The 15444-nt window shown below is 38.3% G+C and overlaps 1 protein-coding gene and 1 non-coding gene across 4 annotated transcripts; one reads left to right on the forward strand and one right to left on the reverse strand.

Moving 5' to 3' along the window:
- Nucleotides 1–2502: 2502 nt before the first annotated feature.
- On the reverse strand, nt 2503–14120 carry LOC133614055 (protein FAM107B). Of its 3 annotated transcripts, XM_061971948.2 has the most exons (7): nt 13597–14120; nt 12719–12843; nt 12498–12597; nt 7958–7985; nt 5433–5574; nt 5206–5350; nt 2504–3029 (listed from the first exon to the last, which is right to left on the reverse strand). In XM_061971948.2, the coding sequence occupies exons 3-7, from the start codon at nt 12504–12506 to the stop codon at nt 2928–2930; spliced, it is 426 nt and encodes a 141-aa protein (XP_061827932.1). In that variant the 5' UTR covers nt 12507–12597; nt 12719–12843; nt 13597–14120; the 3' UTR covers nt 2504–2927. The 3 variants fall into 3 exon arrangements, with proteins under 3 accessions (XP_061827931.1, XP_061827930.1, XP_061827932.1); XM_061971947.2 differs by lacking the exons at nt 12498–12597; nt 12719–12843; nt 13597–14120 and adding an exon at nt 9671–9853 and having other exon boundaries at nt 2503–3029; XM_061971946.2 differs by lacking the exons at nt 12498–12597; nt 12719–12843; nt 13597–14120 and adding an exon at nt 9662–9853 and having other exon boundaries at nt 2503–3029.
- Nucleotides 13759–14161, forward strand: LOC133573468 (small Cajal body-specific RNA 2). Its single transcript, XR_009810944.1, has one exon.
- The last annotated feature ends 1283 nt before the right edge of the window (nt 14162–15444 follow it).

The following is a 15444-nucleotide window of genomic DNA, read 5'->3' on the forward strand; positions in this document are numbered from 1 at the left end:
AATTAAAAAGATACAATAATACTAACTTATGAATTAATTAATTTAAAAAATTCTCACATCAATAATAAACCCTGTTAAATATGCAACTGAACATGAATATTTTCGTACAGGCAGAAGTTTTGTTATTTAGTCATGCAGTTACAAAATCGTATTATTAATATTTGTATTATATTGTTACAGAGGAAAAAACAACAGTAAAAATGTTGGAAAACCCCCGCCCCAAAAATCGTTATGTAATAAAAAATATCAATATGGTCCCCGCATCCTTTGACTTTTCAGTATGCGGCACTTGGGAGGAAATAGTTTGGACACCCCAGAATTAAGTATCAAAAATATCGATATTTTAATTTGAGAATAAGCATAATGATCTGATATTTCAGTATCAATCCGTACATCACTGGTACCCCAAGGTAAAAAAAAAGTTGCTTTTGCATAGCAAGTCTCCTTTAAGTTTTTTTGGTTTTACATTTCTGAGCCATAACTAACATGTGTTAACCTCTAAATACATCGCACACTTTGCTGCTCTACAGGTACGCATTTTGCACTCCCTGTTTTGATTCAAGTCTCTCAGTACGCATACAATTTGGTCAATGCTGGCAGGTTTGTGTTTTACCAAAGACAATCAGGTTGTGTAAAATCAAACACTCATACAAACCCCCTTTCCATATGAGTTGGGAAATTGTGTTAGATGTAAATATAAATGGAATACAATGATTTGCAAATCCTTTTCAACCCATATTCAATTGAATGCACTACAAAGACAAGATATTTGATATTCAAACTCATAATTTTTTTTTTTTTTTTTTGCAAATAATAATTAACTTAGAATTTCATGGCTGCAACACATGCCAAAGTAGTTGGGAAAGGGCATGTTCACCACTGTGTTACATGGCCTTTCCTTTTAACAACACTCAGTAAATGTTTGGGAACTGAGGAGACACATTTCTTAAGCTTCTCAGGTGGATTTTTTCCCCATTCTTGCTTGATGTACAGCTTAAGTTGTTCAACAGTCCGGGGGTCTCTGTTGTGGTATTTTAGGCTTCATAATGCGCCACACATTTTCAATGGGAGACAGGTCTGGACTGTAGGCAGGCCAGTCTAGTACTCGCACTCTTTTACTATGAAACCACGTTGATATAACACGTGGCTTGGCATTGTCTTGCTGAAATAAGCAGGGGCGTCCATGGTAACGTTGCTTAGGTGGCAACATATGTTGCTCCAAAACCTGCATGTACCTTTCAGCATTAATGGCGCCCTCACAGATGTGTAAGTTACCCATGTCTTGGGCACTAATACACCCCCATACCATCACAGATGCTGGCTTTTCAACTTTGCGCCTATAACAATCCGGATGGTTCTTTTTCTCTTTGGTCCGGAGGACACGGCGTCCACAGTTTCCAAAAACAATTTGAAATGTGGACTCGTCAGACCACAGAACACTTTTCCACTTTGTATCAGTCCATCTTAGATGAGCTCAGGCCCAGTGAAGCCGACGGCGTTTCTGGGTGTTGTTGATAAACGGTTTTCGCCTTGCATAGGAGAGTTTTAACTTGCACTTACAGATGTAGCGACCAACTGTAGTTACTGACAGTGGGTTTCTGAAGTGTTCCTGAGCCCATGTGGTGATATCCTTTACACACTGATGTCGCTTGTTGATGCAGTGCAGCCCGAGGGATCGAAGGTCACGGGCTTAGCTGCTTACGTGTAGTGATTTCTCCAGATTCTCTGAACCCTTTGATGATATTACGGACCGTAGATGGTGAAATCCCTATATTCCTTGCAATTGCTGGTTGAGAAAGGTTTTTCTTAAACTGTTCAAGAATTTGCTCACGCATTTGTTGACAAAGTGGTGACCCTCGCCCATCCTTGTTTGTGAATGACTGAGCATTTCATGGAATCTACTTTTATACCCAATCATGGCACCCACCTGTTCCCAATTTTCCTGTTACCCTGTGGGATATTCCAAATGAGTGTTTGATGAGCATTCCTCAACTTTATCAGTATTTATTGCCACCTTTCCCAACTTCTTTGTCACGTGTTGCTGGCATCAAATTCTAAAGTTAATGATTATTTGCAACAAAAAAAAAAGTTTATCAGTTTGAACATCAAATATGTTGTCTTTGTAGCATATTCAACTGAATATGGGTTGAAAATGATTTGCAAATCATTGTATTCCGTTTATATTTACATCTAACACAATTTCCCAACTCATATGGAAACAGGGTTTGTACATTTTGCTTGATTTTCCCAAAATATCTCCAGTGCCTTTACTGGACTCTTGGGTTTAATTCCCATTCTGTATATCCTGAAAAGCCTCCCCCAGATGGCCTTCTTTCTCACTCTCATTCCGTGAAGGAATGAAAAGATCAGCTAATTAAACAAAGAGTCATATCCATGTGAAAGAGGCGCGAGTCCTCAGGGGAGAAGAGCTGCATGCAAATCAATACCCAGGCGCTTTGAATAGTGTCCAATAAAACATGATGCGAGTCTCTGCAAACTGTGAGCTTTATTTCCACTGCACTCTGGGACACGTAAAACAAACCAAAAGTCCAGACAGAAACAATTCAATTTGTAACACTGAGGGATGTGCATTGTTTTGTTCAGACACGCTGACACAAAACCTCCTGGAAATGTCTCACAGGACAGGCAGGGCTCTGCCACTGAACAAAAGAAAAAAAAAAAACAGATGATTAAAACAATAAATAACATCATGACAGTAAAAAATATATTTAAAAAAAACACTTAAATGTTGCGATAACTTTACCTGACCTCCATAATCAACACAAACAGAAGAGTGAATAACACTAGAATGTGTTTTCTGGTGCGGGTGAGTCCTTAAACACACAGTAGGTACAAACAAAAACAATGACATGTAACGACGGGTGTGACACATGCAGGAAGAAGGTTGTTGCAGGTTTTTCTGGCCCTCACTGCTCGGACATCTGTGTGCGTCTCAGGTTGTCCTTCACGCGAACAAACTCTGGTATCTTCTGCTTGCTCTCTTTCTGCCTGATCTCCTCCTGCTCATACTGCCAAGACAAAATATTGGCATCAATCAGTATATTGGTTAAAATAGCTCTGTTAATTATTTTCTATGCTTTGGGCTTTGCTTTTATTATCAAACAGATTCCATGTCCCTCAATGAATCGCAAGTCTCCAGTGCTGGCGGCACTCATGCACCACCATGCTTGACTGTAGTGGAGGCAAAACATTTATTTTGCTATTTACTTGTTGTTGCCAGCTATTTTGACAATGAAGGGTGTGTCTTGCCCTTTTTTCATTGGATAGTAAATCTAATACACTGTTATACAAGCTATACACTGCCTCCTCTAAAGTTTACCTTAATAGGTTCTTGAACCGGGTTTGTAAATAGAAAAGTTTGTATATTGACGGAAAGTTCTCCATTAGAAAAAAATGTAAACATGAATAATTGGTTCCAGCCACAACAACAGTCCACATTTTAGTAAACGTTTGTGCACTTTGAACACAATATAAAGCGACATTTGGTACTGTATATTAAACAAACGTAACAAGGCAGTGATGGGTCAATATTATATTAAACAACAAAGCCAATACAACAACAACTAGCTGAATTGTCCTCATTTTCAGCCGCCCTGCCGACACACACACACACACACACACACACACACACACACACACACACACACACACACACACACACACACACACACACACACACACACACACACACACACACACACACACACACACACTGTCACTGGCCCTGTGGAGCACTCACAGTTTGAAATCCCAAAACGTTTTAACTTGAACAACCAAGTCGCTGGATGATTCGGCACAAAAAAAAATCCACTTCACCTTGTTGGTAAAGTTAGGTGCAGTGGAATGGAAAGGAGTAAATGTGAGGGGGCAGTGTCGACAACGCTGTGGATACTCCATGAATGTTTCAAACCACACATTGCTTGTACATTGCTGTCTTTAAAAGTGCAATATATTTATCTGTACAGTAACCTATTTATTTATTTATATATGCACCTTATTGCTTTTTTATCCTGCACTACCGTGAGCTTATGTAACGAAATTTCGTTCTTATCTGTGCTGTAAAGTTCAAATTTGAATGACAATTAAAAGGAAGCCTAAGTCTAAGTCTAAGTCTTTAGACCAGTGGTTCTTAACCTGGGTTCGATCGAACCCTAGGGGTTGGGTGAGTCGGCCTCAGGGGTTCGGCAGAGGTCAAAACACACCCGACTCATCGTGTAAATACAAACTTCTCCCTAACGGCGTATTACGGATACGGCAACAGCTGACTGATTTGCAGGTGTGTAATTTGTTGTGTGTTTATGCACTGTGTTGGTTTTGTTCTTTGAACAAGGTGATGTTCATGCAAGGTTCATTTTGTGCACCAGTAAAAAAAACATGGTAACACTTTAGTATGGGGAACATATTCACCATTAATTAGTTGCTTATTAACATGCAAATTAATAACATATTGGCTCTTAACTAGTCATTATTAAGTACTTATTAATGCCTTATTGGCATGGCCTTATTATAACCCTAACCCTCTAACCCTGACCTTAACCCTAACCAAATAACTCTAAATTAAGTCTTTATTACTTAGAATATGTTCCCCTAGTGTCCAAATAACTCTAAATTAAGTATTTGTTACTTAGAATATGTTGCCCATACTAAAGTGTTACCAAAAACATATAACTTTGTCTTGAATTAGAAAAAAAACAACATTTTATTATTCACTAAAGAAGGGTTCGGTGAATGCGCATATGAAACTGGTGGGGTTCGGTACCTCCAACAAGGTTAAGAACCACTGCTTTACACTCATATTGAGGTAGCAAAACTAGAAAAATTGCAAAAAGGCTAAAACACACTTAAAAAGCACACAATGTAGCACAGTAGCTAACATCTGCAACACTGCTGACAATGAGCACTAGAGATTGATCGGCTCGTCCATAATAGATGTGTTGCCGGGCACAAAATGGGTGGATGAAACGTTCTTACACTGAGACAAGGTTTGTACGTCAAAGTTTATTTTTGTTCTGTCTGTGGTTTGTAAGTAAAAGGTTTGTGCAATTTGCAGTTCGTAAATTAAGGTTCAACTGCACAGAAGTATGATTGTTGCATGTGTGGCGTGTACCACTACTAAGATACCTTTATGGCACTTTATGGTTATTACAGTGGCTCTTTAAAGGAATATAGTGTATCTTGTCTGACCTCTTTTAGCTTCTGCTGCCTCTTGCGGAGCTCCGTCTCCAGGTCCGACGGCTGCCGTTGAGCCATCTCCTGCTCCCTGTGCAGCTCCAGTCGGCGTTGCTCCAGCACTCGCTTCAATTCAGGCTTCTCCTCCAGAATCAGGCCCCTGGTCAGGTGAGTCATAGCCTGAGTCCCACAGCTCAGCACAAACCCAAACAGGACTTTAACGGTGTTTGGTGTTTAATCACCTTTTATGAGTAAGAAGCAGCTCCCGGTGCAGGTTCTGGTAGGTGGGCGTCTCCGCAGAAAAACTGTTCAGTTTTCTGGGCTGATCATTGCTGCTGTACAATGGGGATTGACTGAGTGTTTGTGGATGGCCCAACGAGGTGTCTGGGAAAGCCAAAGACACAAGTATCACATTTTTGAGTACATTGAGATTTGACTACCCATTTAAGTTTTCATGTTAAAATGACATAGATTGTAGTTTGCATGGAGTGTTTTAGAGGCATAAGAAGTGTTTATAAATGTGTGGTAAATCAGTGTGGAGGGCTTTTAAAGACTTTAGATGCATATAATGTTTAAAAAAAAAATCATAACAAATAAATAGCATCCCTATTTTGCGGAAATTCACCTACTCCAGGGGGACCTGGAATGTAACCCCTGCGATAATACACTGTACAACCAAATAAAATGCTGCAAAAACATAAAACTTTAGATATAATCAGTAAAAAAAATATACTAATAAATACATAGAAACTCAAAGGTGATTAAAAATGAAGACAAGTAAAATAGATGAATAAATAAATAAAAACCAAAAATACTGTGTGTGTATATATATATATATATATATATATATATATATATATATATATATATATACAGTATGTATATATACGCACACACAAACACACACACACACACACACACACACACACACACACACACACACACACACACACACACACACACACACACACACACACATATATATATATATATATACATGTATATATATATATATGTATAGTATATAATGCATCTATATCATGCTTCTGTCTAACACATTTTTTCCCCTTTCCTACACATTGATATCAAGTTATTTTGAACAAAATAGCTTAATGAAAAACAAAGATTCAACCAGAAAATATTTTTTTTAATAGTTAAAATAAAATATATGTATATATGCCGGATATTTTTTTTTCAGTTAATTCATGTAGAAAAGTGTCCAACTTTCCAACAAAATATTGAACAAAACTAATCAAAAAATTACAACGTTATGGCATCAGAGGGTTGGTCTTAAACTGGATTAGAAGTGACTTAACCAACAATAAACAATTCGTGAAGATAGGCATCACATTACTAAACTCACACAATTCTACATGTCCAAAAAGGAGTAGAGAGAAGCAGAATTTATGAAATCCAATCATATAACTAATTATTGTTTCACTATATCTTTTTACACGTTGTTGACACAACATTTAGTTTGCTTACATTTTGCCTTTTAAAGTTTGTCCTCTTCTCTGTTTAAGTGTTATCAAAAGAGAAAAGACTAGGGAATGTGTCACAATGGCTGTATAGTGTATGTGATGAAAATAAGAAAAATGTATTGAATAAAAAATAAAATGCTAATAAGCAACGCAGGTATAAAACCTGGAAAGCATATCAAAAACAGATTTATTGGCCAAGCATGTTTAACATACAAGGACTGTGCTTTCTTGATCAATGCAAAAAACAAAGAAATACGCAGTAACTAAGTGGCCATCCGCGGCGCCATTTTGTTCTGAAAACAAGAGGGAAAACAATAAAGAACATAAAGGACATAACATATCTTAAAGCAGCACAGAGCTGATGCAACCATCATGTCATATCTAAGTAAATAGCGTGTGCAATGTGAAAGGAATGTATCTTTTAGGGATATGAATCCTACAACAACTCAAGATTTTGATTTCGATTCTTGGGGCGGCATGGCGTAGTGGGTAGAGCAACCGTGCCAGAAACCTGAGGGTTGCAGGTTTGCTCCCCGCCTCTTACCATCCAAAAATCGCTGCCGTTGTGTCCTTGGGCGGGACACTTCACCCTTTGCCCCCGGTGCCACTCACACCGGTGAATTGAATGATGAATGATAGGTGGTGGTCGGAGGGGCCGTTGGCGCAAATTGCAGCCACGCTTCCGTCAGTCTACCCCAGGGCAGCTGTGGCTATGAAAGTAGCTTACCACTACCAGGTGTGAATGATTGATGGGTTCTACATGTAAAAGCGACTTTGGGTACTTAGAAAAGCGCTATATAAATCCCAGTTATTATTATTACAGTTATTATTGGGGGGGACAAGTCTCGATTCAACACAGTTCTGAAAATATATTATTTGGTATAAAAATTATAATACAACATTTTTATAACACGTTACAATAGATAACTAACGATCAGCATGGAGAAAATAAAAAAAAATAAAAAATAGATTCACACAGAAAAAATATTAGTAATTAAATTCTTGAAAATGATGACTCAATTTAGGATCGGAATAAAGAAGAATCGTTGTTTGCATGTGAATCGCTTTTTTCAGCACCCTTCGTATCTTTCACTTTAAATTATGTAATAATCTATAAGATGTATAACTGAGCACAATAACAATACTATATTATATTATTAGTCATCCACAACACAAACTGTAATTTCTCATCCAAACATGTTCAACATGTATGGTTAAATATCATCCGAAATAGATGACATTTAATTGCTACTTTATAGAATATAGTTATTTCTAGCAACAGGTACCTTTTTTGTGATGTCCATATGCTGTTTTCTGTTATGAATCACAGTGAAGAAGAAACACACAAAAACAGAATATATGTTAGTAGGATTTTTTTTCCCACACGGTGAAGTGAAAAACATTTGATTGAATACCGTATGCTCTTTTTTGACCTACATTGCATCCGGAAAGTGTCCCCAGCGCTTCGCTTTTTCCACATTTTGTTACGTTGCAGCCTTATTACAAAGTGAAATAACTTCATTTTTGTCCTCAAAATTCTACACACAATACTCCATAATGACCATGTGAGAAGGTTGTTTTTTTTTTATTTTGAAAATGTATTAAAGATTCACAACCTTTGCTCAATACTTTGTTGATGCACCTTTGGCAGCAATTACAGTCTCAAGTATTTTTGAATACAATTCCACAAGCTTAGCACAATTATCTTTGGGCAGTTTCACCCATTCCTCATTACAGCACCTCAGCGCTCCATCGTGTTGGAGTGGAAGTGTTGGTTTTCATCCAGTATGTGTCTGTACATTGCTGCATTCATCTTAGTCTAGTCAGGGAGGTGACCAAGAACCTGATGGTCATTCTGTCAGAGTGACCATACAGCATTCCTCTGTGGAGAGAGGAGAACCTTCCAGAAGGACCATCTCTGTCGCAATCCACCAATCAGGCCTGTATGGTATAGTGGCCAGACGAAAGCCATTTCATTGTAAAAGGTTTGTCAAAATGCATCTGAAAGACTCTCAGAACAAGAGAAACAAAATTATTTTGTCTGATGAGACAAAGATTGCACTCTTTGATGTGAATGCCAGGCATCAAGTTTGGAGGAAACCAGGCACCGCTCATCACCAGGCCAAGACAATCCCTGCAGGGAAGCATAGTAGTGGCAGCATCATGCTGTGGGGATGTTTTTCAGCGGCAGGAACTGTAAGGCTACTCAGGATAGAGGGAAAGATGAATGCAGCAATGTCCAGGGACATCCTGAATAAAAAACAACACTTCCAATCCAACTTGATGGAACTTGAGAGGTGCTGCAAAGAGGAATGGGCAAAACTGCCCAAAGATAGGTGTGCCAAGCTTGTGGCAATCATATTCAAAAAGACTTCAGGCTGTATTTTCCGCCAAAGGTGCATCAACAAGTTATTGAGCAACGACTGCCAATACTTATATACTACACATGTATTTTTTTCATATTATTATTTTCAATAAATTTAAAATTAAAAAAAAGTATTAATTAAAAAAAAAAAATTCACATTGTCATTATGGTGTATATAGTGTGTAGACATTTGAGAACAAAAAATACTTTATTCTATTTTGGAATAAGGCTGTAACATAACAACATGTGAAAAAAGTCAAGCGCTGTGAATACTTTCCGGATGCACTGTATAATGTCTGATTGGAGGGACTATCAAATTAAATGTGATAGTGTTAGCTTGGTTGGTTGCATGGAAAACAAGAGTTATGTAACATCTCTGTTGGCCAGCCACAAGGGTCACGGAGTGATTTTTTTACATGAGTGAAAGTGCATTCAATCATTCTAGGTATCGTTCTTTATAAAGCAGCCTAATTGGACAAAGCAATATGGTGAAAATTTAATTGTGTGCTAGACACTTCCCGTATATCTCTTTTAAAAGGTAAAAATGAGTGCCCGGAATAGACTACCTGAAGATAAACACTGTGTTGCCTACAGGTGAACATCTAGAGTAAAAGCAACAACTCACTTTCCTTACATTTGATCCCTCCATGATACAGAGGGGGAGCTTGTCTCTTTAGGTCCACTCGCTTCTTTATTTCAGTCCATTGTAGAAAAAACATGGATTATCCCACTTCCTCACTTCATGTCTTTGCTGTCTGATTCTTCCTCGCGCGTTGAATCAGGCATGTTGTTGCTGACGTAGGACTCAGATGTGTCACCTCACCTCGGTGGTAGTAGACACTCAAATCTTATTACGCCATTCAAGATGACCTCACCACCCCCACGGAGAGCTGGACGATAGATTAGTTGATTGCCGTGGACACAAATGCAGCTTAAATCCAATATAGCAGCACACTATACAGCTATAGAGTCCATTAAGAATGCTGGAGCACTCAGGGAACCTGCAGGCATCATATTCCATATACAGTATACCTTAATACAGCATGTCACTGTATACACTGACAAACACAACCTAAAGCACAAAAAGGCTATTTGAGCATAAATAAATGTCCTGTTATTATCGATTTTCACGTATTATTATTAAATCCCACGAAAAGAGTATTACAATTGAATACTTTTTTTACATTCATACTGAAAAAGTCAAAGTGTCATACTTGTGGTTAGCTCTCCGGCTATAGGGCCCTAAGCAGTATTTTATTTTATTATTTAATAATGACTCTTTTTTTTAATGTATCTTAAATATTTTATTAAAAAAACACACTTACCTGAAATTCCTGTTATATATATTTTATTTTTTGTAAATGTTCACACCTGTTTTAAATTAATATAATATTTATGTTTTTATTACATTTTTAGTTTAATTTTGTATTTACTACTTTTTAAATACAACTTTAATTTAATTTGATGTATGTTTTGTACTAAAACGAAATAGTAAATAAAATAAAAAATTTTTAATTCAAAATAACAAACTTAACACCTTTGCATATCTTGACCAATCACTGGCAGCTTTGGCCGGGATCGGCCCCAGTAGGACTGTTTACCATGCTAGTGACACTGTTAGTCCCACTAAAGACATTTAAGATGACTAGTGAAATTATCCATTACATTCTTATCAGTGACAGAGCTGGAAGGGGCTAGGAATATGTTTTTGGTAATCATTTCATATAAAGCGCCCTGTCACTCATTAATTGACATGTTCCATGCACTTCTTCATGGACCATGTAATAATATCGCTTTGATGTAATTTAAAAAAATACCGCACAATTTTTATTTGGTATAAACTTAATAGATGTTTGCTACATCACTTTATGTGTCCCGCAACAATATTTTGCCGTGGCCCACTATGTAATTTTATGTGGTCTGCAACTACATTTTACGCGGCCTGCCACAACGTTGTATTGTGTCCTGCAGCCATGTAATTTTATGTGGTCCGCCGCATCATTTTAGGCTGGAAATAAAAACACTTTTTAGGTAATCAAAATGTATTTTGTTATTTCACTTTTGACATAAAAATGTACTGCATGCAACGGCATATGTTCAACACAGCAATATTATCTGATCATGCAACAAGATTTTTTTTTTGGTTAAAAAAAATGAATACCTTAATATCTGCTCGTCATCTTGACTTACAGTTCCAAAGCAAATTATCCATTAAAAAAAGTTGCCATTGCAAATTGTATAACGAGGCAGTTATATGTTTTTATTCATATATTCCCTGTTACAAGTGGCCCTCTGATGGCAGCCATAATTGCGAGGTGTCCCTCAATAAAAACACGTTTGTTCTAATTGATCATTACTGCTGTTGAATGTGAATCTGAATGTAACTTTTACAGATATGGACACATTTGCTTTATTCTAGAATAGAATATAATAGAATAGAATGGACTTTATAGTCATTATATTTGCATATAACGAGATTAAGGGCTCCAACTTAAGGTGCGGTAGTGGGAACAAATATGGGGTAAAAATAAATTACACAAGAGGTAATAAAGAAAAAAAAACAACTAACAATTGAAATAAACAGACTACTATCCAATAAAAATAATAAGCAATCCTGTACCATATACAAAACACTATAGAAATACAAAATACAAAATACTGTACAATATACAGTACAAGACAAGAGTACTGGAGTAAAAAATAACAATCAGTGTCGGATGTATTGCACTCGAAGGGTAATATTGCACAGTAGTGTATTAGGGTAGGATATTGTATAGGGTTGAATTATTATTATAAGTTAGAGTTCAGGATGGTGACAGCTCTGGGAAGAAGCTGTCTCTGAGCCTGTTTGTTCTGGCTCTGATGCACCTGTCTACACTAGACCTGACGATGAACATGATGGACATCCTATCTGACTTTGGGGGAGAGGTAAGGTACACCCTGAACTGGTCCCTAGTCATCACAGGAAACATATAAACCACCATTTACACTCACATTTACACATACGTAAAGTTTAGAGTCTTCAATTAAACTAGTATGTTTTGGGGATGTGGGAAAAGGCGATTACCCAGAGAAAACTCACACTGTGAGGGCCACTTGTCAACCACTTGTCCGCATACATGCTAACCACGTCCACCGTTTAGATCTTAGGGCATATAACCTACCCTTAAAATCTACAGGGTTGTTGAGTGTCAATACTAAAACTGCAGAGCATTAAATTTAACATGCATGTTAACTCAGCTGCTATTTCAATGACTGTTGTTAAAGCAGCACCTTCGACAGCTTGGAATTGTGAATAGAACTATTATTTTGTATAATTTAGTTTGCATAATCACTTTTACAACTACACTGTACAGTGATGCAGCAGCCTCACCCTTTGATTGTGGTCTTTAGACGACTTTAAGGGAGCTGACTTTATTAGCAGCTATTTCAATGTTGCAGCACAGACGGTCATAGCCCACCTTCGACATTGCCAATATGTCTTGAAGTCCCTCGACTTGGCTGTGGCTTCGAAGAGAGAGAGAACAACTCAGCAGCGTGTGTGCATGTCTCTGGAAGTACCTGAACAAAAGATGGGTACTTCAGTCACTTCCACTTGTAACAACAACACACACAAAGCATGTTTAAATTATGTATATCTTGATTGGAGCTTGCTTAAGTAACCTAATAACGATGAGCATACCTTGGCTTTCACCGTGCACACACGTCATTGATGAGCTGGCACAGTCACTCTGTCAGCCATCCCCACATCATATGGTAGTAGGCCTTCAAACCTTAGTAACTTCTCAGCTCGGGCAGAGAAACCCCCTAAAGTCAGGAAAGGAAAATAAAGGCAGAATTTGGAGGTTGTCACTCCCTCAATAAACATCCATCCATCCGGGGGGCGCTGGAGCCTATCTCAGCTACAATCGGGCGGAAGGTGGTGTACACCCTGGACAAGTCGCCACCTCATCGCAGGGCCAACACAGATAGACAGACAACATTCACACTCACATTCACACACTAGGGCCAATTTAGTGTTGCCAATCAACCTATCCCCACGTGCATGTCTTTGGAGGTGGGAGGAAGCCGGAGTACCCGGAGGGAACCCACGCAGTCACGGGGAGGACATGCTAACTCCACACAGAAAGATCCCGAGGCCGGGATTGAACTAACAACTACTCAGGACCTTCGTCCTCAATAAACACATTTTCTCCAAATACAGCATCCTCTCCTGTGCTTTTAGTTTGCCTATGTAAGTTTTAGCAGGTTAAATGGTAAATGGGTTACTTGTATAGCGCTTTCCTACCTTCAAGGTACTCAAAGCGCTTTGACACTATTTCCACATTCACCCATTCACACACACATTCACACACTGATGGCGGGAGCTGCCATGCAAGGCCCTAACCACGACCCATCAGGAGCTAGGGTGACGTGTCTTGCTCAAGGACACAACGGACACGACGTGGTTGGTAGAAAGTGGGGATTGAACCAGGAACCCTCAGGTTGCTGGCACGGCCACTCTCCCAACCGCGCCACGCCGTCCCGGTTATTTGCATTGTGGGAAGCATTCTGACATACCTGACTACGTTATTTTAGCCATTAAGCGCCTAGTCCGGACTGTTGTTTACATATCTCCATGGTCACAGACCCAGTCGTGATGCAGTAGCATAATACTATTCTGCCACAAGAGGGCAGCACTTCACTGACCTTTACCAACTGCTTGTGGCGCTTTCCCAGAATGCAACGCAGCTTGAGGTTTATATTCCAACCCGCAAGCGTGTGTTGGACACAGTATGAAAGGCTTATGTACGAGTGTTGTGTGCGTGTTCTTGACTGCATTTGAAAGCGCGAGTGAGTGTTGTGTGAATGCGGCGTGCGTGTTCTTTTACCAAAAAACCTACACACTGATCTTATTTGATCTGGTCGTAGTTTCGGCCAGACTGGGACCAGAAATGATAAAAAAAAACGCTCGCTAGCCTCCGTGGCAATGGGCGGCTATGCACGAATGAAACCATCGTGGCCTCCACACTTTTTAAGTTGTGGTTAGAAGTGATGAATCGATCAGATATACTAGTTCGGAGTGTGTTTGGATTATTTCCAATTATCACAATGGACAATGAGTAAAGAAGCGATTCTGATCTGACCGCAACAAAAGAAGAGCGCCTATACCGGGGAATGCTAAGCTAGTCCTCGGCTAAAGCGAAGGGCTTTGCCCCCTGTTGAATAGAAAGGAACAATACACCTTCATCTGTTTTATATGTTGCAGGAATGGTTTAATCATAGGGTTCAACACTAAATGTCGGTAAAACATCACCCTGGGCTAGCTCATAGCAAGATCCAATTGGGTATTAGTTTACGATTTTAAAATAAGTGACATAACTCCGAAAACACATATTTAAAGTCGCACTTTAGTTAGGTTTTAAATACCATTGATCTGTTTAGACTTTGATTTAAAAAAAAAAAAAAACATTTTAGTTACAGACAAACGTTGCGTGCGCTCTTCTTCTTCGGTTGTTTTATTATCATGTGGATATTTAGCGCCGCCTCCCGGATTGGAATGCTAGTAGTGTACAGCTCTGGTAATGGGTACATTCGCCCCCACCTGCACAAATGTACTTCAAAATGTAACAATCAAAAATAAATATGACTTTTTTGTTTGTTTACTAGGCATGTATATATAATATGCATTAGTTTGACCATTTAAAAAAAGAGATGCTTGGAAATAGCATAAAAATGCCCCAAAAACTTGGAAAAACGCGATTCATAGCGTTACTTTTTGGTGTAACCACCATGAGCGTTCTGTTCAGGTATATTTCTTTTATATTTTGATAAATCATCATATTTATGTATTATTAAATTTAAATCGGTATTGATCAATCTGTAAACTGTGTGTATTTGATTTCAGTTTGCTTTTGACATCTTATTTAGAATTGTAGTTGAAACTTTTACAACCTTGTGTTGCGCTCATGATGACGTAACCAAACTAGATTTCATTTAATGATCTTATTTTGAATATCCATCCATCCATCCATTTCCTACCGCTTATTCCCTTTTGGGGCCGCGGGGGGCGCTGGAGCCTATCTCAGCTACAATCGGGCGGAAGGCAGTGTACACCCTGGACAAGTCGCCACTTCATCGCAGTATTTTGAATATTTATTCCCTTTTTTACATTTAGTATATTTAAATATTCATTTATAAACATTGAATACATTTCAAATATCAATAAAATGCAATAGCCTTCATCTTATAGGGTAATGTTTAGTTACACCAAGTCATGAGCGTAACACTAAGCTTCATCACTTTGACTTATAATATCTCCAATTCTGGTGGTGTTTTATGCTTTTTTCTTTTTGGAACATGTACTACACATATAATACAATAAAGTCCGATACAAAATTATGTTTCTAGCAATACTTTAATTTTGCC

This window comes from Nerophis lumbriciformis, linkage group LG01 (assembly GCF_033978685.3).
Source record: "Nerophis lumbriciformis linkage group LG01, RoL_Nlum_v2.1, whole genome shotgun sequence".
NCBI classification, from domain to species: Eukaryota; Metazoa; Chordata; class Actinopteri; order Syngnathiformes; family Syngnathidae; genus Nerophis; species Nerophis lumbriciformis.